The following is a 21,032-nucleotide window of genomic DNA, read 5'->3' as shown; positions in this document are numbered from 1 at the left end:
CACGAGACAGATATAAACATTGAACATAGTAATGTAGAACATAATAATTAACTGAATATCCATGAGTGACAGATATAAGCATTTAGTGTAGCTAGAACATATTCATTAGATGAGAATGATGTTATAAAATTATAATGGCACTTGGATTTTCCAAATTTAATAAAAGATAATGGGTAACACATTAGTCTCCTTATACAGTGTGATTACACAAATGAGTACTGTGTAAAAAGCAATGTAACAGCATTCACTTAATATGCTTACATATCATTATGGAACAACATATAACTATACAATTTAGTTTGGGGATACGGTTAGGACAAAGGTAACAAAAAAGGGTTAGGGACAGTTTAAGAGTTAAAGTGCAATTGAAGGTGCATTCACAGCAAAATAATCTTGACTTTGTATGTATTCGTGCCGCGCCGTCGCTTTTGGTGTGAAGGCAGTAAAACGAATAAGGGAGGTTCAATGTACGAATGTTTTTCCACTCATCACTACGTTTAGGTGTTAGGTTGATTGTTGATATGTAATTACATTGTAACAAGGATAATGTTACGTGAAGTGTTACCATTGTATAATGTAAATGCATCCTAGATGGTAGAAGAATGATATTACTCCTAAACACAGTTATGTAATATTGTGTTTGATTCCCATTTTACACTGGAGGCAAAAAAGTGGAGAAGCCCAGGACCGTGAGGAAAGGTAAACCCCTCGCCATACAAATATGAATTACATAACGATGATTAATGCATCGCTGTATTATTGCACACAAACATACAAGCACTCACAAACATACCTTCCTTTTGCTATTATTTATCAACATAATATTTTATTTTTACAGAAAAAGAACAACCAAAGCAGGAAGTGCCAGAATCTGGACCAGAAGGTAAAGTGTTGGGTTATACTTTCTTTTTTTGTATCTAATGAATTAAACCTATAAGGCAATATGACGGAATGACGTTACTAGTGCTAAAAGGGAGGCAGTGCAGCACAGTATGGTGGATCAAACACACTCTGGCTCAAACTGGTTTATTATAGACTATCAATTTTACCGTCAACACTGAGATTGCATCCTTTGTATTCTCACTGTGAAACATGTTTGCCTGTATATGGTGGCCATTGTTTTACCTCTTTATGATGATAATGTAATAACTATGTTGTAGTTGGCCCTTGCCGCCCATCTCCGGTCTACTGCCCCACACCTCCAGGCTGGTTTGGTAAGTCTGGGCTGTAGAAATCACTGAGGATTCAATTCCTTTTATGCGGACAATGCTCCTCCTCTCTCTCTATATATTTTTTTTTCTTAACACTTTTTTCCAGTTCATCACGTTGTGACGGACAACCCTTATCCCCCCCCAACCCTGACAGGTATCCAATCCAACACTGACACGAAGAAATACAACTCATATACATATGTTAACAACATAAAGAGAAGTTCAAGAGGTAGAAAACGCTGTTCAATGCTCATCATCATTCTTTGCTGCTAACTGGTATACTGGTGGTGATTCAGAACTAGTTTCCATGGGTAGATTGCCTTTTCAAGTGCAACATACTTGAATAGGTTTTAGAATTTTTTAAGAACATCGAAGAACAACTAACTTGAGACTGAAGAGATTCAGGGACTTAAGGCCCAGTGTGTAGAATAAAGTGGCATCTAGCAGAAATGAATTGGCAGAAATGGAAAATGAAATGAATAAGTAAAATAATATTCTTACCATCTTATCTTAACTTACCATCTTACTCATATAATACCAGGCCTGCCGGACAAGTTACTCGGACAAGTGGGTCAGTGCGCATGTGCCAAGCAGCCTGCAGCTCACACACACGGCACACGCGAACGCACACATGCATCGCATGCAAGCACATACATACTGCATACCCGCGCGTGCGCGTGCGAGCGAATCAGGATAATGAATCTCCTGATATACAAATGCGGCAAAAATTTGTGAAAACGGCTAATAAGTAGAAAATGATTATGCTTGCTTCATAGAGTAAGGAGAAAATTATTATGCTTGCCTCATTACGTAAAATTATATATGTTATATGCACAATTTTATTATATAATGCGCTCAAAAATCTGTTACATTATCGACTGGGGTTTCCACATTGAAGCTATGGGTTTAATTACAACTAGAGGTCTAGTAATAGTAATAGATAAACTAATAAGTATGTTTTAAATGAGTACCCCAGATGAAAATAAGAGGTGGTTGTGTTTTCATTGGATTATTACATTTATTTATTTTTTTATTTATAATCTACACAGGGCGCGGGTCCTCTCCCACGGAGCCCGCCATGTTGTAGAGCCATGTTCCTACAGTTTCCCCAACAGACAGATGGCTATAGAGAGGATATTCTTTTATTTTAACAATCATAATAATAATCGTACTTGTATGATATGAGAGATAGTTTCAAAGACCAAATATCTAAATACATTTACAAATTGATCAAGGAATCTCATCACTTGATACTTGACGATGCTGTGGTAGACGATGACGTCATTTTGTAGTGCCTACTGACACCTTCCCACCTAACCCACCATATAGTCCAGTCCAGGCCACGTGGTCATTGGAAGGGAGAGCTGAGGGGGGGTCCTTTAGTTTGTTACAACAAACAACATCTCTGCTAAATTAACATTTACATTTAGGGCATTTAGCAGACGCTTTTATCCAAAGTGACTTACAATAAGTACTTTTGTCAGAAGAAGGTGAAACGATATATCGCTGTCGGTACAGTCAAGATGTTAATAGAACCAAGTGGCAAGCACTAACAATCGCTAGGTTAAGTAATTCCCCGTATACAAATATAGAACATATATAACAATATATAAGAAAGATGGCTAGAATACGATGCTGCACAAATCCCACGCACAGTTTTATAAATGAGACCCCAGGTGAGTCTTGAGTCTTTTGCGGAAGCTGGTGAGCGACTCTGTGGTCCTTACATTGGCAGGGAGCTCGTTCTACCAATGCTAGATGCTCCTATTTCCTACACACTGCACCTCTAACTGTTTTCCACTTCTAACATGCAGCAGGCCTGATCATGTCTATCCAATTGCAGCCCCATCAGCCCCTGTTCTGACAGTGCATCCTGCCTATCAAGGCGCTCCACCTCTCTACCAACCACAGCAGCATCAGCAGCAGCCTATGCCACATTTCTACCCGCACTACCACCCATACATGCAGCCCCAGACTCAACCTGCACAACCACCAGTGGACGCTACTCCGCCGGTCCATCAAGCTGACCCAGCCCCAACGGTCCAACAAGCTGACTCAGGCCCAACGGTCCAACAAGCTGACTCAGGCCCAACGGTACAACAAGCTGACCCAGCCCCAACGGTCCAACAAGCTGACTCAGGCCCAACGGTCAAGCATGACTCAGCCCCAATAGTCCAACAAGCCGACCTAGCCCCAATGGTCCAACAGGCTGACTCAGCCCAAGACTCAGCTCAAGTCCAACTTGATGCAGCTGATCTCCCAGAACAGGCTGTGGCAGCCCAGCCTCAAGGTACTGCTGCCAAGTCCCAGCGTTTTTTTTATCCAAAGTGAAAACACAAGGCAGGGGACCCCTTATAGTTTATATGGCCAGAGGCTAGGGGCTTCCTATGTATCTGTTGTACTTCCGCTAGAAGCTAAATGCTGACTTCAAAGCTTAAAAACTATTTTTCTCGTCACGCTATCTATACAAACAATATGTCTGAAAGCTGCGACTCCACACAGCACAACGGTTTAAGCCTCAACATTTTGTGTTCTTATCTTGATTAACTAGATGTGAAGAATAACGTCAATAACACACTTTTCCAAGTTACTACCACACACACACACACACACACACACGCACAGACTTGATTCATCCAACAGCTCAGCTATTCTAAATTTGATCTCAAATGTATTTAAACTTGATCACGTTAGCATTTCACATTTATTTACCTCTTAAAATATGTTGTTTTACTAAAACATTCTCAACCTCACTTTGCAGCATTTTCAGCAGGATATACATTTTTTAGTTTTGTATGTGTATGCTTCTCTAATAAATACAGATATGTACTTATTTTAATTATTTTAAAGTGCTTATCTCGAAGATGTACATATATTAAGAAAATGTCTGTCCAGCCACTATCTTCCTCCTGTAATAGAGGGGTCAAGTGTAAAAAACGTAGTGTTTCATCAAGTTTATATTGTCAAATTTGCATTGGTTTAAATTGGATTTACGGATTTAGTTGGACCTAATTTTATTTCAAAAGAAACTCTTATGGTGATAATAATGACCTTGCAGTATAATGCCTTTTACAAACTGTGGATACATACGCAATTCCCTTTTTAGCACCAAAGAGAACTAAACAGAAATCTTTTACGTTGCCACTTTAATCCATTTATGAAAACACTTTTCTTTGTTTAAAAACAAATGGGCTGAATCAAAGTTTTATTTTTTCAGATTATGATGCTTCCAAAAACATGACCATAGCAGGCGCTGTGAAGAAAGGTGAAAGAAAGGAGTCTTCTGTTGCAACCAAAGCAGCCAAAATGAAAGCTAAAAAAGGTAAGCATTACACATGCTGTTGTGAAGTCCTAAGAGATACATTCATTCATCATTCACTAAATAGCATTCTTTTCGTTCTTATTAAACTATGTTTACTTTATATTAACGTAAAATACAATATGGATTTAGGCACTGCAGCATCTGTCTAATAATAACACATAACAAATGATTATGAATGAATGATTGAAACACTGGATTTGTATTCGCTTATGTGCAGTCACATGTCTTGTCACAGAACCAGCAATAATCAAATAGAAACTAAGGAAGGAAGGTATGATGTGTTTGTGTCTGTGTATGAGTGAGGGAGAAATGTATTAAATCTTGGACAGTCAAGTGATGTTAAAGCTGTCAGATGTTGAAGGGCCTATCATATCAGGTCTTCCACACTAATGCAGACAACTTTTTTCAATTATTTGAAATTGGACTAGTTGGAACAAAACTTGTTTATTTTCCGTTCTTGATCCAGTCTGTTTTTTATGGTTCCAACCAAGTCTCGCTCAAGCAGAAGTTGCGCTCTGCAATCTTGTCATTGCGTTTCCCTAGTGTCATTACAATCTCAACTCGCCTTTGCCCAAATCTTGAAGATAACTCTAAGTTATGCTTTCTGTAGGCCATCACAACAAACTGCTCTCTCGCCAGGTCTTGCTCACGTTTCCACCGTTCTCTTCCTGCAATGACTCCACTCTCGCGATACTTCTCCTTGAGCAAAGCTTGGTTGGACACAATAACTCACTTACCCCAATCAAGCAAAGGGTAAAGAAATAAGTTATTATAAAATTATAAAATGATGTATCTCTGTTGGGATCCTTTCCTTAACGTTAGAATATAATCTGAGCCTTTTGGGGGCAACATCAAGCCAATGGAGAGGACGTTCTTTGCAGGGCGCTATTGCCCCTGCCGGACAGCCCGGCCGGACGCAATGACTCCGACTGCCCCCAATTGCCCCGCACTGCCCCCCCTGCCCCACACGGCCCCCCACTGCCCCATTCGGCCTCCCACTGCCCCACACGGCCCCCCACTGCCCCATTCAACCTCCCACTGCCCCACACGGCCCCCTACTGCCCCCCACTGCCCCCCACTGCCCCATACGGCCTCACACTGCCCCCCCCACTGCCTCACACTCCCCCGAAGGAAATGTGGTCCTCCACCACCAACACCAACCCTGGTCCCTCTGCAGAATAAGACCCTCTTGTTCACTTTGTATCTTTCTATTTGCGATCATGGATGAGGTGCAGTTGATGGTCAGGGTAGAGAAATACAGTCATAAAGTACGACCCCAGACATTCTATATACAAGAAAAAAGAAAGTTTAAAGAAAGACATCATTGGTGCTGTCACTGCAGCTCCAGGCGAGTGGTGCAGCGGGGTCCAGTGGATCAGTGCTTTCATGCGCACGGCCCGGGCCGATCAGATGGCAAGACTCGCGTTTCTCCGACTTGCACTCAAGACTTCCCACAATCCCTTGCCCCACACGAAATTTCATCTAATACAAAGTGAATGGGAGGTGTTGCCGATTGCAGGACCACAGGTGGGGCAACCCGTCAGTGTAGCTCCGGGTTAGACCCAGAACTGCTCGGGAAATAGGTAGAAAATATCTTTCCTCAAATTGCAAAATAGGCTATTTTGGTTGCTAATATTGTATGAACTTTGTTTATCGCAGATGCTGTTAAGAAAACAGCTGCTTCAAAGAAAGGTAACGTGACTTTAATTTGAACACATATTGTCTTATTCTGGTTGAGTATTGGTACCGATGAGACATACAATCCTCTCTCTCCTTTTCAGAACCATCTTTTGTCAAAAGGAAAGCCAAGGTCACTGTGTCTGGGAAAGGTAAAAGGCTTTGGATGAAAACACTTATTAATAACACTAACTGTTATTTAGGAGCTGGATTAAGCTCGGAGATCATTGCGGGCAAACATATTTTCTTATTCATATCTTATTACATATCACAAGAAACAAGCTCCGTGAGAAATATAGTAATGATCTTTGAAGTTGAGTTGGTGTGCACATAAAGAAGTCTTTCATATCAAAATAATCGTTTTTATTATTGAAGGTGCTGTAGGTAAGATTAAGAGCAGTTATTTGGTCATATGTTAGATACGCCATCTGTCAGATATTAGTGAGTGAAATGCTCAGTGAGAATATCTGTTTTGTATATAAATGGTCTCTGTGTGAAACCGTTTTGATTTGAAACAGTTTCACTGTTTCAAATCAAAGGGTACATTTTCTTACCACCCTTTTTGGTTTGGGGAATCCATCATGCCTGTCAATCACAGGTGTGTGAAATGCAACCCCACATAAGGAGGGAGGGACGTCTCTTTGGTTTGGTTTAAAACTCGTCCTCAACTGCTTTCTCTCACTCTCAGTCGTACCTACAGCAGCTTTAAGTAGCTTAGCTTGAACATTTTGTAAAAGGTGCATCATGATGAGGACTATATTTATACATGGATTTATAGCAGCAGGTATAAGAATAAATGACAACATACCTATATGTATCCAACAAATCTTACTGTAAGATTTGTGAACTAAAAATAAAACATAATAAAATATATATATATTTATATATATGGGGAAAATAAGCTTAACTTGTCGTACTGTCTTCTCATGTTGTACTGTCTTCACATGTCGTACTTTCTTCACATGTCGTACTGTCTTCACATGTCGTACTGTCTTCACATGTCGTACTGTCCTCACATGTCGTACTGTCCTCACATGTCGTACTGTCTTCACATCTGCTTTCTTCTCAGATGGTGGATCGGAGGTCCACCCTATCCGGCCCAGAGTCAGCACTCCAGGGGCGGGGGGGAATGTCACTGTGACCCCCAGGCCTGCCACTCAAAGTAAACACCTGGACTACCCACCAATAGAGACATGTGTTGAAACCCTTACTTCTGCTGACCGCCAACACCCTTAGTGGGTAGTTTAGAATCATGAGAGAATGTTAGTACCTTAGTTTAGCCCTGTCAATGATCAAGTAACAACCCTAATGTGATATATTTAGCAACGGTTCCAAAGACTTTAGAGCTGGCTTGCTAGCTAGAGCAAGGTGTTAAAATGGTATTTTCAATGAAGTAGTCGAGATCATCAGAGGAAAATATTCAGACGCTCAATATGGAACTCACTACCTTAATAAGTTTTGTCTGTGCCAAGTTTGACTAATCTAAAAACAGATTGGACAATGCTTGGCACAACAAAGATGTAAACAATGTAAACTGCAAATGTATACATTTGTATTAACTGAACATACCATTATTTACATTTACATTTAGGGCATTTAGCAGACGCTTTTATCAAAAGCGACTTACACTAAGTACATTTGCCATAAGAAGTGAAACAATATATCGCTGTCAGTACAGTAAAGATGTTCATAGAACCAAGTGCAAGTACTCACAATCCCTAGGCTAACCCATTTCCCGTGTACAGCAATGATAGCAGCTACTGCAGATGCTACACTATCAAGTACTATGAATGAGTGCAATGTATACTTAAGTGCGTACAATAAATGCCAGGACGTACAACATACAATGGTGGCCGGAAGGGGCTGGGTAGCTATGCAGAGTCGAGGTGAACTCTGAACAGGTAGGCTTTGAGTCTTTTGCGGAAGCTGGTGAGCGACTCTGCGATCCTGACATCGGCAGAGAGCTTGTTCCACCACTGAGGTCCCTAAACAGAGAAAAGTTGTGACTTTGTTGATCGACCTTTGCTTGCTCTTAGCGATAGCAGTACCAGACGTCCAGCTGAGGTAGTTGAGCGGAGGGATCGAGCTGGGGTGTGTGGCTTTACCAATGCTTGGAGGTAGGCAGGGGCAGTTCCATCGACTGCCTTGTATGCCAGTACCAGCATCTTGATTCTGATGCAAGCTACTACAGGGAGCCAGTGGAGGTCCTGGGAAAACGCTGTTATATGCTATAGACCCTATAGTATCTGTTGTATAAAGGCTGGGACGAATTTCGAATTATAAATATGCACACTTTATGTTAGAGTATAGACCGTCGTGATTGAAACTAATGGCTCGGTGATTATTCTTCAAAACGAGACCTGGTAAATTGTGAAAAATGAATTAAACTGTAATCAGACAACGCAGGGTCTATATGTTATGGACGCTAGAATATCGGTGGCATAAAGGCTGGGACGAATTCTGGAATTATAAATATGTACACTTTCACTTTGTGTTGAAATTATAGACTGTCACGATTCCCATTGAAACGAATGGCGCGGTGATTATTCTTCAAAACGAAAGCTGGTAAATTGTGAAAAATTAATTAAACTGTAACCAGACAATGCGGTTATACGCTATAGACCCTTCCAAATGGTGGTGTATGGCATAATAACCCTTTGGTAAGCTTAGTAACACGTTTGCATTGAAAGGAACAGAAATATCAACTTTTCTTGTTTTTATGCGTGCCAAATGCTTTTCAGAGCGAGAGAATCACTTGTTGACCAACAACGTGTATGAGTATCTGTTGTAAAAAACCTGGGACGAATTTTGAATTATAAATATGTACAATCCATAACGTTAGCTCTCTGGCTCCTAGCTCAGCTGACTAAAATACCTCCCATTGCCAAGTCGTAGCTAAGGTCTGTCCTATTTATGTGAAAAACTTTATATGTGGATTGTAAAACGCATGAAAATATAAATAAATGATCTTAATTTCTTTTCTTTGGCAAGTGACCATGGTATAAGCGGGATAATGCCCTTCGAGGTGTCAAAAAACATGTTTAATCGATCGTAATTAAAGGGGACTACTTTAAGAGGGAGTTGACTCAAACAGAGTATACATTTAATAAGCATGCAATACGAATAAGAAAAAGGATGATTATTAAAGTATTTGAATTGTTTGAATATGTTGGCAAGCAAGAAGTAGAATAAATGGGATAATCAGTCTTAATAAAACGGTTTGTGCAACCAACCGAACAACAAGACATGATTGCGGCTCTTGTCGCTCTCGTCTCTTTCTGCATATGACATGCTCGTAGAGCGGGGAGCGACGTAGACTGATAATCCCTCTATAGAAAGTACACTGGTGTGAATTTGCGCAACAGTATGTATTTTGACGTTACCGTGAGACTGTGTGACCGGTAGACAGCCGCGTTTACATGGACACTTCTGATCCGATTAGAAGTGGAAAACCAGATCAATCGGAATAAAAAAGGATCATATATACGGCTCAATCGGAATACAATTCTCTGATCGGAATGTTATTCCATGCGGAATAGAAGAGGTGGTGTAGTCCGCTATAATCAACATACATACACTTATTCCGATTGGTTTTGGGTGGGTGCAGCTACTTTTATAACTTAGAGAAATGGCATCAGCAGCTGCAGTATTTCGCAATTGGTCAGTCGGTACTTTAATGCATACCGAACTTGACCGCTGTCAAGGAAAGTGGAATTTCTGCCTGATTCACGTCTTTCTTTTTTTACTCCGTAAGTAGTCCGGTAACTTATCAACCCCAGCGCGTCCGGTTTCTAAGCGAAGTCAACGTCTTTGGCGGACTATTTCTCTTCTGTTTTGGCAAGGAGCCGTGTAATAATGTATAGAATGTCGCCGGTCATAATCGAAAATAATACCCTTGAGGGCGTAGCAAGACACCTCCGCTTCGCATCGTGGAAGCGGATGCAATAATGACCAGTGTTCTGTACTACAACATTATCCCTTGCATCATATAAGTCCAGACCAACATAACGGTTGTGCGCGAGAGACATACAAACGTAAGCATACCACTTTTGTAAATGCCAAAGGCCTATATACAGTACATTCAGATTCCATGATAGGAATAGATCTATTCCGATTAGAAATCGAATCGGATCAGAAGTGTCCTTGTAAACGCGGCTAGTGTTGTGTGTAATGCGTTACTACGCTGTACTTTTTCATGCAAAACCTTTACACTGTAATAACAATGTGAACAAGGTAATTATAACTTACCTTGTTATAACTTAACTTCAACACTGGACACAAAGGGCCCTATCTTGCATCCGGCGCAATTGACTTTCAACACTGACGCATGTGTCGTTGCTAGTTTGTCAACTGGCGCAGAGCGTCTTTTACCTCCACTGCCACACGCCTGTAAATTAGGGAATGATCTTGCGCCCCAAGGGGCTGTTCGGCAAAAGGAGGAGGCGTGTTCTGGCGCAAACATTCCCTGGTGCTATTTTGCAGTTTAAGGAAACAATTGCGCCACAAACCAGGAAATACCTGGTTTAAAGTCAGGTATTTGTTTAGATTTGTTCAGATGCTATTTTAAGGGCGCATGCATAATGTTGCTTGTGCACCTTGCGCATACACTTTGCTTCTCTCATCTATTCTTGGTAAATTATTTGGGAAAGAGCAGCTGATACAGCGGAAATAAGTTGTACTTTTTAATCAATGCATCTGCAAACACCGTACAGCAAACACATATTTTCTTGACACAGACATCGTGTACAAGCTCATAACTTTTAGGACTGATGAGTATTTGATCGTGAGAAAACATTGTTTTACCGCGAGTGAGTGTTAAAAAGAATGAATGAATGCAGGCTCGCGTGGGTGTATGTGTAAAAGAATTAATGAAAGCGGGCGCGTGTGTGCGTCCATCTGTTTAAACACACACAAGCTAAACACGTACCGCATAATACAGTCCATGGAAATGTATATTAACGGGGGGACACATGCATATTAGGAACACAAGTTGATAACGATAATGCATACAATACTGATAAGAAACTATGTTTATTAATGTATTGCGTATATCATTAAATAGTATCACAGTTACCGCATATCGTATGTGTGTTACGTTTTCTTTGCCGAAATCTATTTGAGGACTCAGTAATTCTGAAGTTGTGGAAGAAAACGCTATTCCCATGTGGGAATTAGGCCATATTATTTGGCCATAAACTGAGCCATTTGAAGTTTGAAATTCTGTCTCTTCGGAGACTGTAAACGTGCTGTCAAAATATCAACTCGTCAGATTCAAATGCGCTCATGGCTCTTAAAGGGGATAGGAGATGGCACTCTCATTGGTTTATTGCACGTTACGACCAAATCACACCTACGGGAAATTAGGCTACTTCAGACCACCCATTTTTAGATTTTCGCCGGGCGCAAGAGTCTATGCGCCGGTAAAATAGCAACATCACCATATAACCGCCCACAAAGCTACTTGCGCTTGGCGCTTCTCATTTGCGTTTCAGACCGTTAAAATAGGGCCCAAAAATTCTCTCGCTCTGGCACTCTCTGTCTACGTCTGCTTTGTGACATATTGATTAAAAGTCCCCTTGGGACATCTTGATTAATCCAACTCCTATGGTCCCTCTCTCTCTCTCTCTCTCTCTTGAAGTCGTGTTGGTATTAAAAAATATGGTAAAGGGATTAAAAGGTAGTAAATTAAATTTAAGAATTTCTGTATGGACCCTGATAGATATATATTTATTTATTAGTGCTGTCAAGCGATTTAAATAATTCATCGCGATTAATCGCATTAATGTCATAGTTAACTCACGATTAATTTTTTTCTATGCTAAATATCCCGTCATTTCTTTGTCCCATTAATTTTTCTCATTTTTATGCTCTTATCAACATGGAGAAGTGCATCGGCTTGCCTTGTGCAAATGTTTTTTTATTGATAACAACATTGGCATATACTGATCAAAACAGGAAGATACAAAAAAAAAAGCCTATAGTGCAATTAAACGATGAACATACAAACATACTGCCCTGAACATAGCAGTCAGGCTACTGCTTCTCTGTTTTGAGCCAAAGAAAAAAAATAAAATAAAAATTGAATAATAAAAAATATAGATAAAAATAATTAACGCTGTTATAATTGGTTTGCGTTAACGCCGTTAATAACGCGTTTAACTGACAGCACTAATATATATATATATATATATATATATATATATATATATATATATATATATATATATATACACATATACATACATACACATATACATACATACACATATACATATGCATATACATATATATATACATACATACATACATACATACATACATACATACATACATACATACATACATACACACTGTATATAAAGTTAGAAATGAATTAATTAACATTTGTTAACACATTTTCTTTCCCCCCTTTACAGCCAACACAAGATCGAAAGCCGCCATAGAAAGGCCAAGTAAGTATCTTTTAGAACATGTGTTCACTACATCTGTGAATGTTAATACACATTTATACAAAAACTTTCCCAGAAAATTCCAAAGATATACTGCTGGCCAAGTCAGCTCAGACCTGCAAAGCCAGTGAGTAAATAAATGATTTGACCTTATTGGCAGCTATTTGTAGGTTTTCCGACAACAACAATTTCTCAATCGGGACCCATACGCTTAGATTTTGTATTTGTATTTATTATCTGAGATTGTACTTGTTTTTATTTCATCTTGTAGAAAAAGGAAAGAACTCTGAAAAAGTTGACGCTAACGGTAAGGAATAATAAGCAACTTAGTATAATATATAATATTTTTGCATAATATATATAATTTTAGGTACTGTTCGCTCTGTTTATCTCTTAAATGTCAATTTTCTCTTATGGCAACCATTCCACAAATATGCTTTATTAGTACCAGACTTATCCACATTCACCACTCAGTCCTTTTTCAAGTGTTCCCGGTAGTTCATGCGATCAGGGCTCACCGATGCTCTCTAGTGTGCACCATTGAGCATCACGGGCCTCTATGGGCTCCTCACAAATAAAATGTTAAATATTCAACATACAAGGTTATACAAATTACACAATACACATTTATATATTCCTTAAATAGAAAATACAAATTATAAATCAGGAAGTGCCATAGGCAGCAAATGGGGCGGCATAGCTCAGGAGGTTGAGCGGGTTGGCTGGCAACTGAAAGGTTGCGAGTTCAATCCCCGGCCCCTCCTAGCTGAGTGTTGAGGTGTCCCTGAGCAAGGCACCTAACTCGAACTGCTCCCGACGAGCTGGCAGTCGCCTTTGCATGGCTGACTCCGCCATCGGTGTGTGAATGTGTGTATGAATGGGCGATTGTGAGGCAGTATTGTAAAGTGCTTTTGGTGTCCACTGGTTACAGAAAAAGTGCTATATAAATGCAGTCCATTTATCATAATCCTTGTGTAAACTTTGCTTTCCTTTCATGTATTTACCGTCAAGAAACGCTTGAAAATACTCACACATTACCTTTCTCCTCCTCTATTCAAGGCAAACTGAAGCCTGAACCCAAAACGGAAGACAACACAACGGACAAGAAGAAAACAGGTGAACTGGTTTAACTGGGAGAATGGCTGTCTTACCACTGTGTGGCAACCCCAGGGGTCGGTGGCTGGGATTCCCAATAAAGGACGCTCAAGCCCGGTGTCAGAACGAGGGTTTTATTTCAGGACCGCTCAGAAGAATAAGGAAAATCATAAATTAACTTTGGCTACTTCCACTATGGGGAAAAAGGGTGAGGGTTCCCCGGCCAGGTCGGTCTTGGTGTCCGGCGCATACGTTGCTCCCGGCGCCCTTCAGTTATTCCTAGAAGAAAGCATTCCACACGTTAGGGTGATAGTATGTCGGTCTCGCCTCTGCTTCTCTCTCCCTTGACTGCCGTGTGCTCGGCCTTTAATACCCCACTGCCGCCGCCTTCCCCCAGGTGATCTCAATCCCCATGATTGTCTGTGCCTGCTTGATTGGTGGGCGGTTACAGCCGTGTTGAAGGGGATGTATCTCCCTTGGACTACTTGTCCATAGAGAGGGCGCTGTTCAGAGCGTTGGCGAGTTTCCTCCAGGTCCGCCGGTGCGGGGTTGCCACAACTGACAGATGGTTTCCTGGTTTCTAAGGCACCAAAGTTATGATAATAATAATATGATAATATAGTGGTTGCTCTGCTAATCAAGCAACATAATCCTTCACTCTACACTATGATTCATACGAATGTATTGTTTGTACCTGTTTCCTTTTCTAATGATCCCATACTGTCGTTGAAGGTCAAAGATACTTCCAGTGCATCTACGTGCCAGGTAAAGGAGCGCAGTACCCTCTGCGCCCCGGAATGAGCCCGGCCATGAACCCGGCCATGATGTCCCCGGCCATCAGGTCCATGCTGGAGCAGCAGAGGGCCCCAAGGGCCGCAGGTCAATAGGTACACGGGGGACCTTCTCATTTCTTGAGTCCTTTCATCCGATGGATAACCCTACTTTGAGGTACTTGAGGAGTCCTGCGGAGACGAGCAAGGGACTGAGTGGAAGTGAGCTGTAGAGTTCAGCACAACCCACTGGTCGAGCCCTTGGAAGATTCATTGCTCTCCTGCTCCTACTTAGCATGTGTATGTTTTTAGTGTTTGTTTATTGAATTTTGTCAATAGTTCAAAGTATGTCAGTAGTTCAAAGGACGTGTTGGGAACCATCTTTACCTTCGAAGGCCATCATGTATGAAATCAGGGTGATATAGGTTGATATCAATGTTTACACACAGTCCATGCTGTAAATACAGTTTACCTTGTTCATTAATCACTATGCACTATTCATACACTATGTTATGAGAGTTTAATTATAGATGGGATTGCTTTGGCAATACTTAAACAACAACAGCAATTGGAGCTTAAACAAGTGTGTTTCTGCCAATGCATTTTTTTATCGTATAATGTCTTATAATTCTAAAAAGCAATGATTAATTAATATTAGAAGGGTTTACAAGACTCCACTATAAATACTATTGATTACTTTAAAAGGGGAACGCATATTTCTTGCGACACATTGCAAATAAAGTGCTATCTACTACTCAGTTCTTTGTTACAATGTTCATGTCTTTTCGGGGCATATCATTGCAGTATGCTGTTCTGTCTTCGTCTTGGCTGCTTTGGTGGCAAACATTAGAAAAGCATTATAGTAAGATGAAAATGCAAACACGGATGTATTGTATTCCAGAAGAATCCACTGTTGAACCCCTCTCTCCCACTCTCTGAAGTTGTGTGAATGTGTGTGTGGGGGGGTAACACCAATGTGCTCACTCACATTTAACATCTCATACATTGTTCAATGAATTTCGACAAAGAATGCAGTCTACCAAAAGTTATCTATTCACTATCTCTACTATTCCAAATTAAAAATATCCAAGTCAGTAAAAAAAGAGCAAATGCACTATTCAATTATTTTTTACATAAAAATTAACATTACACTTAATTATTACGTAAAACCTGCATTTTTTTTCTTATTGTTTACGGAGATATCAATAACTGAAAATGCTTTGGGGGGGGGGGGGTCAAGTTAGCATGTTTGTGTTTGACAGAGAGGGGGCTGCTGAACAGACACATTGGGACCAGAATGTACTGGACTGAACCTGGTCCTGTGCTGTGTGAGGGTGTCTGTACATTAGGATGTGACTGAACCTGGTCCTGTTGGGGCCATCTGTACATTAGGATGTGACTGAACCTGGTCCTGTTGGGTGAAGGCGTCTGTACATTATGATGTGGAAGGTTGTGATCTGAAGTGTTCTCTGATCTGTGGTTGTCTGCCCCCTTTCTTATCAACGGCATCGCACTAGTATGAGGCCGCCCAGTAGCACAGAGAACAATGTTAGTGTTCTCTGAGTGTTAGGCTGACAGTATGCAAGTTGGACTGCTTAATGTCTTGGTCATTAAACACACGCGTGCTGTGCACTGAGAGGAAGCTTAGATCACTAAGACCTGACAGATTAATGTTCTGAATGTCATAAATTGTAAATTTTTCTCTATACATAATTTCCCTTAATTTACTTATTGATTTGTACATTATTATTTTCTTAATGTTTAAACCCTGAAGCTGTCTGCAGGGTTGTGGCTAGATGTTTTGCACCCAGTGTGTCAACTCAAATCGATCTGGGAACCTTAAATGAAACATGAAGGTCTTAAAGAAAGAAACCACAAGACACACCTTGAAGAAGCACTGCTGCTGCTTGAGGACCACAGCTGTCCAGGGTCCCATTGTTTAAAGATCATGCTTTTTTAGGGTTAATAACTGCATTTGGGGGTACTACTATTAGGGATGGGCATTTTAAGAAATGCCATTGATTGACCGTCACGTCACACTATTACGGAAGTAATGTTTAAGCGCAAACAAGCAGTTTCACGCACTTATTGAATGCCGTTGTCGATGGGGAAAAAATACTCTCCCTGGTTCGGACTTAGATTTCTCTAGCTTAAAGGTAGGGTATGGGATTTGCGAAATGCCAGCAGATTTTGAAAATACACAACTCAAATGGTCCTACCCCCTCTACGTCAACGCTGACTCCGACTCAACCCATTCCAAGTACATGGACGCGCAATCATGCACGAGCGAACACAGATGCGCGAGAGCGAGCCATTAGCTAGTTAGCTAGCTCCAGTAGCTACCGCAGGATAACAACAAACAGAAGCTTGCTCTGCGTACGAGCTTTGAGTACGTGCACGAAGGGGTCGCGCGGGGGAGGGGGAGGGGAGTGCAGTACGACCGTTTGATTGACGTACTTACTGTCCAATGCCACTAAGTGGGTTTGGAAATCATTGGCTGGAGTTTTTCGAGCCCTGCCCGTTCCACAGATGATTGACTTGTTTAATTTTCATGTCAGTACTTCTAACTCAGTGGCTGTAAGTGGGTTATGATAAGGATTTCAAGTAATTTTGCAAAAATTGCCAAAAAATAGAATTCCATACCCAACCTTTAATATAACAGCCTAAAGCAAAGGGAAAAGGCGAAAAAGCATGATATCACCCCTGGGGGACCGGGGTGGTGATACAGCTGAGGTCAAGTCCACAGGTTACCACACCTAATAACAATGATCACATGAGTTACTGTCATCTGTAATGTTATTGGTGTTTATTAACCTGATCAGCGGAATAAAATGAAAATAAATATTAAATGGTGCTTTGAACAGCCTATATTTTTTGCGTTGTCCAGGGAACATCTGCGGGATCGCTGAAATTGACCGTTGATGTAAATGTTGGATTGAAGCGCATTGATTTGGACAGAGGTTTCCCGTTATGGAAAATAATGCACCCTTGGAATGATATTGGCCAATCAGGAGCAAGTGTTCAACAACACTGAAGTATAATTACATCATATACTCACAGTGGTGCCTATGACAAAGCACTATCATAAGAAATACACATTTAGGAAAGTATCATATTATTTAGCGACACTTCAATAACATATGTATTATTTAATGTAACAGTGTTGTATCATTTGTTGTTGTGTGTGCTCAGTACTATCTTAAATATCAGATGCCATGACATGTTTCTAGTGCTGAAAACACGTCACCGAGCTGAGTCCAGCATAAAGCAGGAACCAAGGGGGTTTCATGATGGGTTATGGATTAAGGAGTTGGAACTGAACTTTTTGTGGAAGCGTGGAATGCACAAATTATGTCTCATGGTTCATTGATCATTTCTTTTCCGTAGATTATGTATTTGCATGACATGTAATGCATGAGCTTATAATTTAAGAACACAAACCATCCTTCTCTATTGTTACTTTCAGATCAAACAGCTAATAAGTGTATGCATGTCAAAATGTCCTTTATCACCACAACTTTTTAAGAGTGGTACATGACTTTATTTACGCCGATTACAAATTTCAAATGTAAAATATGTTATAATTTGTATATTCTGAAGAAATTGGTTTATTCTTAGTATTTAAAATTGGTTTTTAAAAACAAATGTGTATGTTAGGGTTATCATGGATTATCAGAGGTAGAGTTGCTGATGTTACTGGAGATCTTTGGGAAAGAAATGCAATTTCTTTGATAAGCAAATGTGATAACAAATGTTATGTGAAAAATCTACATGAAGACACTCAGATTGTAGCCGGTGTGTAGCAAGTCAAATAAAGCAATACAAACTCTTTATTCTTTGGGTGCCCATTGGATAATCATAATCAAGTAACGTGAAGCATACAGTGGTAGGCATAAGTTTAGGCACCCATGCTAAAGTTTACTAAAAAGAGGAATAAAAAATCATCTTTTGGAAATTGATCTTAATGCCTTAATTAAACAAATGAGGAAAAATCCAACCTTTAAGGACACCGATTTGCTTTGTGGATGAATAATGTATGGTAAATAAAAAAATGTTCTCCATTAAAATACAGGGTGCATACATTTAGACACCCCTATGTTAATTCCCATAGAGGCAGGCAGATTTCTAGTTTTAAAAGCCAGTTATTTCATGGATCTAGGATAATATGCATCCTGATTAAGTTCCCTTAGCCTTGAAATTAAAATAGCCCAACATCATCACATACCCTTGACCAAACCTAGAGATTGGCATGTTTTTATTTCAGTTAGCCTATTAGCTGATTTGATATGCATTGAGAAATCATTAGACTTACTAATAGCTCTTAGGCTAACTGAAAATAACCATTGTCAATTTTAGCATGGGTGCCTAAACTTATGCCTACCACTGTAGCTGAGATTAAGATCTTCCAGCTACCAATCAATATGTGTTGGAGAATAGCATAGACGCATGATGCAGATTACCTTCAAACAATCAGTGGCCATATTTATTGAGCTTGTTCAATAAAAGCCACTTTTGGGGAACCCTGTTTTCTTTTTTGCTATACTTGTACAATAAAAAAAGTGATATGAAAAAGGACTAAATGCATTTCTGATGCTATGATATGAACAACAATGCTCCGATCACATATTTCTATGGAATGACCAATATTAATATTTGCTACAGTTAATATGTTTCTATAAAAGACCTGAGACCTGAGTCAGAACAATACACAGCGAGTCCTAGTGAACACTGCAATACACGGATACAAGCATATCAAGATCACGTGTGTTGTCTCCACTCACTAGAGACTCACAAACACACACATGCACGGGTGTACACGCGTGCACACACAACTAAACTCACACATACACACATTTCATTTGGTTTGATACACATAGGCACAATATAATGTTTTTACTTGTTTTATATATTCATTCATTCATTCATTCAAAATGTCTACTATCAGAACTTAAAACTTGTAATATTTTTTATTTTGGTATGTGTGCGTGGTGTTTGTGAGTATGTGTGTGTGTGTGTGTGTGTGTGTGTGTGTGTGTGTGTGTGTGTGTGTGTGTGTGTGTGTGTGTGTGTGTGTGTGTGTGTGTGTGTGTGTGTGTTGTAATGTGTGATGACAGAAACCAGGGACCAAACAGAGCAGCTGAGTTCCAGCTTCTTGAACACTGGCACATCTCCTGGGCTAGAGAACAGAAATAAAATACCTGGTGACCCTTTATGCGATAGTCTGGTCCAGGTCTGCAGACCCAAAGAAAATCCACAAACCTCTTACTGATTCTATATCCTTCCTAGTGCTGAAGACTATGAGAGAGAGATGATGAGAATACACATAAGGACATTTCAAATGTCTCCTCCATCATGCCCCCAAACATGTCAAGAAGTTCACGGTTGTATTACCCACAAAAGCACAGTTGTAATAAAATTGCAACTTTCAACAATGATACATGTGTTCATATTTTGTTTAATACTGAGCTTAACAAGGCAACTGATTAACTTTTCAGTCAACTTCACTAACGGAGACTTTTCAATGGGATGTATTAAACATCTGCATGGCAAATCTCATTTCCCATTCCTTTTTCTAGTTAATGTAAACATCTTATCCAAAACTCTGGAAGTTACTTTAGTACCTGCACTTTAGAGAATTATGGTATTTACTAGGCAAGAGGATGATTACTAATTACTGATATTTCAGTCGAATTAAGTGATAAAAAGGCAAAACAAGTTAGGAGATCCAGCCTAAACAAACCCAATTTCAGAGTAAAGTAATAGTTGTATGGGTTTTAACTTCACAAAGTGTTAGTGTGAGGGATTTATTAGAACCAGGAAAATGTCAAACAATTGCAAATTGCAATGACAAAAACACTTGCAGATATGAAGAACATGATGTCATTCATTGCTCTCATGCTAACAATTCTGTCATACCCAAATACCTTTCTTCTGGAGGAAAACATTGTGTTGCTGATCTGTTCTTGTGGCGCAGAATTCAAGAATCAGACTTGGACAGTGGAAATGAAGGACCCAGTCCTTCTATGCCATTCCACTCCTTCCAGTAAGGAGCTGGCAAGCATATGTTGATGCAGAGTAGATTGTGGCTTCTATGGATCCCGTTTCCCAGTCCACCGTTTCCCAGCTCAACAGGGTCTGACAGTGGGAACCCAAATGTTTTCACTAGCCCTGGGTAGGGCTGAACTTTGAGCAACACAATCTCACAAAATGTCCCTTCTGCCTTATGCAGACTGTGAACCTTGTCAGTCTGTTCTTGTCAATCTTTCAACCTCTGAAACTAGACATTAACTTTGTGTCCATTCTTCCTCCCAGTGCACAGGGCCTTGGACCCTATAGCATCCATCTTTCTCCAGCTTTCTGTGGGAGGCCATATGTGTGTCCAATGTTAGTAAATACAGTTCGTAAATATAAATCCAACTCCAACTCTCTATTGGTATTATGTGAAATACCAAGCATTAAAAGAAAAATAATCTATCTTTGAAAATACTATACGCTGTGTCTTGCCCGA

General features: G+C 40.1%; 1 protein-coding gene across 1 annotated transcript in view; it reads left to right on the top strand.

The window, feature by feature from the left end:
- Positions 1–18,353, top strand: part of LOC115534495 (dentin sialophosphoprotein) — a 44,399-nt gene extending 26,046 nt beyond the window's left edge. Inside the window, exons 15-29 of the mRNA XM_030345505.1 lie at positions 664–699; positions 839–883; positions 1,161–1,214; positions 1,318–1,365; positions 1,753–1,782; positions 3,055–3,501; positions 4,429–4,533; positions 6,193–6,225; positions 6,315–6,362; positions 7,280–7,372; positions 12,627–12,662; positions 12,736–12,786; positions 12,931–12,966; positions 13,719–13,775; positions 14,487–18,353. Coding sequence (XP_030201365.1) covers positions 664–699; positions 839–883; positions 1,161–1,214; positions 1,318–1,365; positions 1,753–1,782; positions 3,055–3,501; positions 4,429–4,533; positions 6,193–6,225; positions 6,315–6,362; positions 7,280–7,372; positions 12,627–12,662; positions 12,736–12,786; positions 12,931–12,966; positions 13,719–13,775; positions 14,487–14,641 — 1,274 coding nt within the window. The 3' untranslated portion in view covers positions 14,642–18,353. The remainder of the gene's footprint in view (positions 1–663; positions 700–838; positions 884–1,160; positions 1,215–1,317; positions 1,366–1,752; positions 1,783–3,054; positions 3,502–4,428; positions 4,534–6,192; positions 6,226–6,314; positions 6,363–7,279; positions 7,373–12,626; positions 12,663–12,735; positions 12,787–12,930; positions 12,967–13,718; positions 13,776–14,486) is intronic.
- Positions 18,354–21,032: the final 2,679 nt, after the last annotated feature.

Source organism: Gadus morhua, chromosome 21, assembly GCF_902167405.1.
Source record: "Gadus morhua chromosome 21, gadMor3.0, whole genome shotgun sequence".
NCBI classification, from domain to species: domain Eukaryota; kingdom Metazoa; phylum Chordata; class Actinopteri; order Gadiformes; family Gadidae; genus Gadus; species Gadus morhua.
Note: the sequence above shows the minus strand (reverse complement) of the source record. Positions and strands in the feature narration are given on the sequence as shown.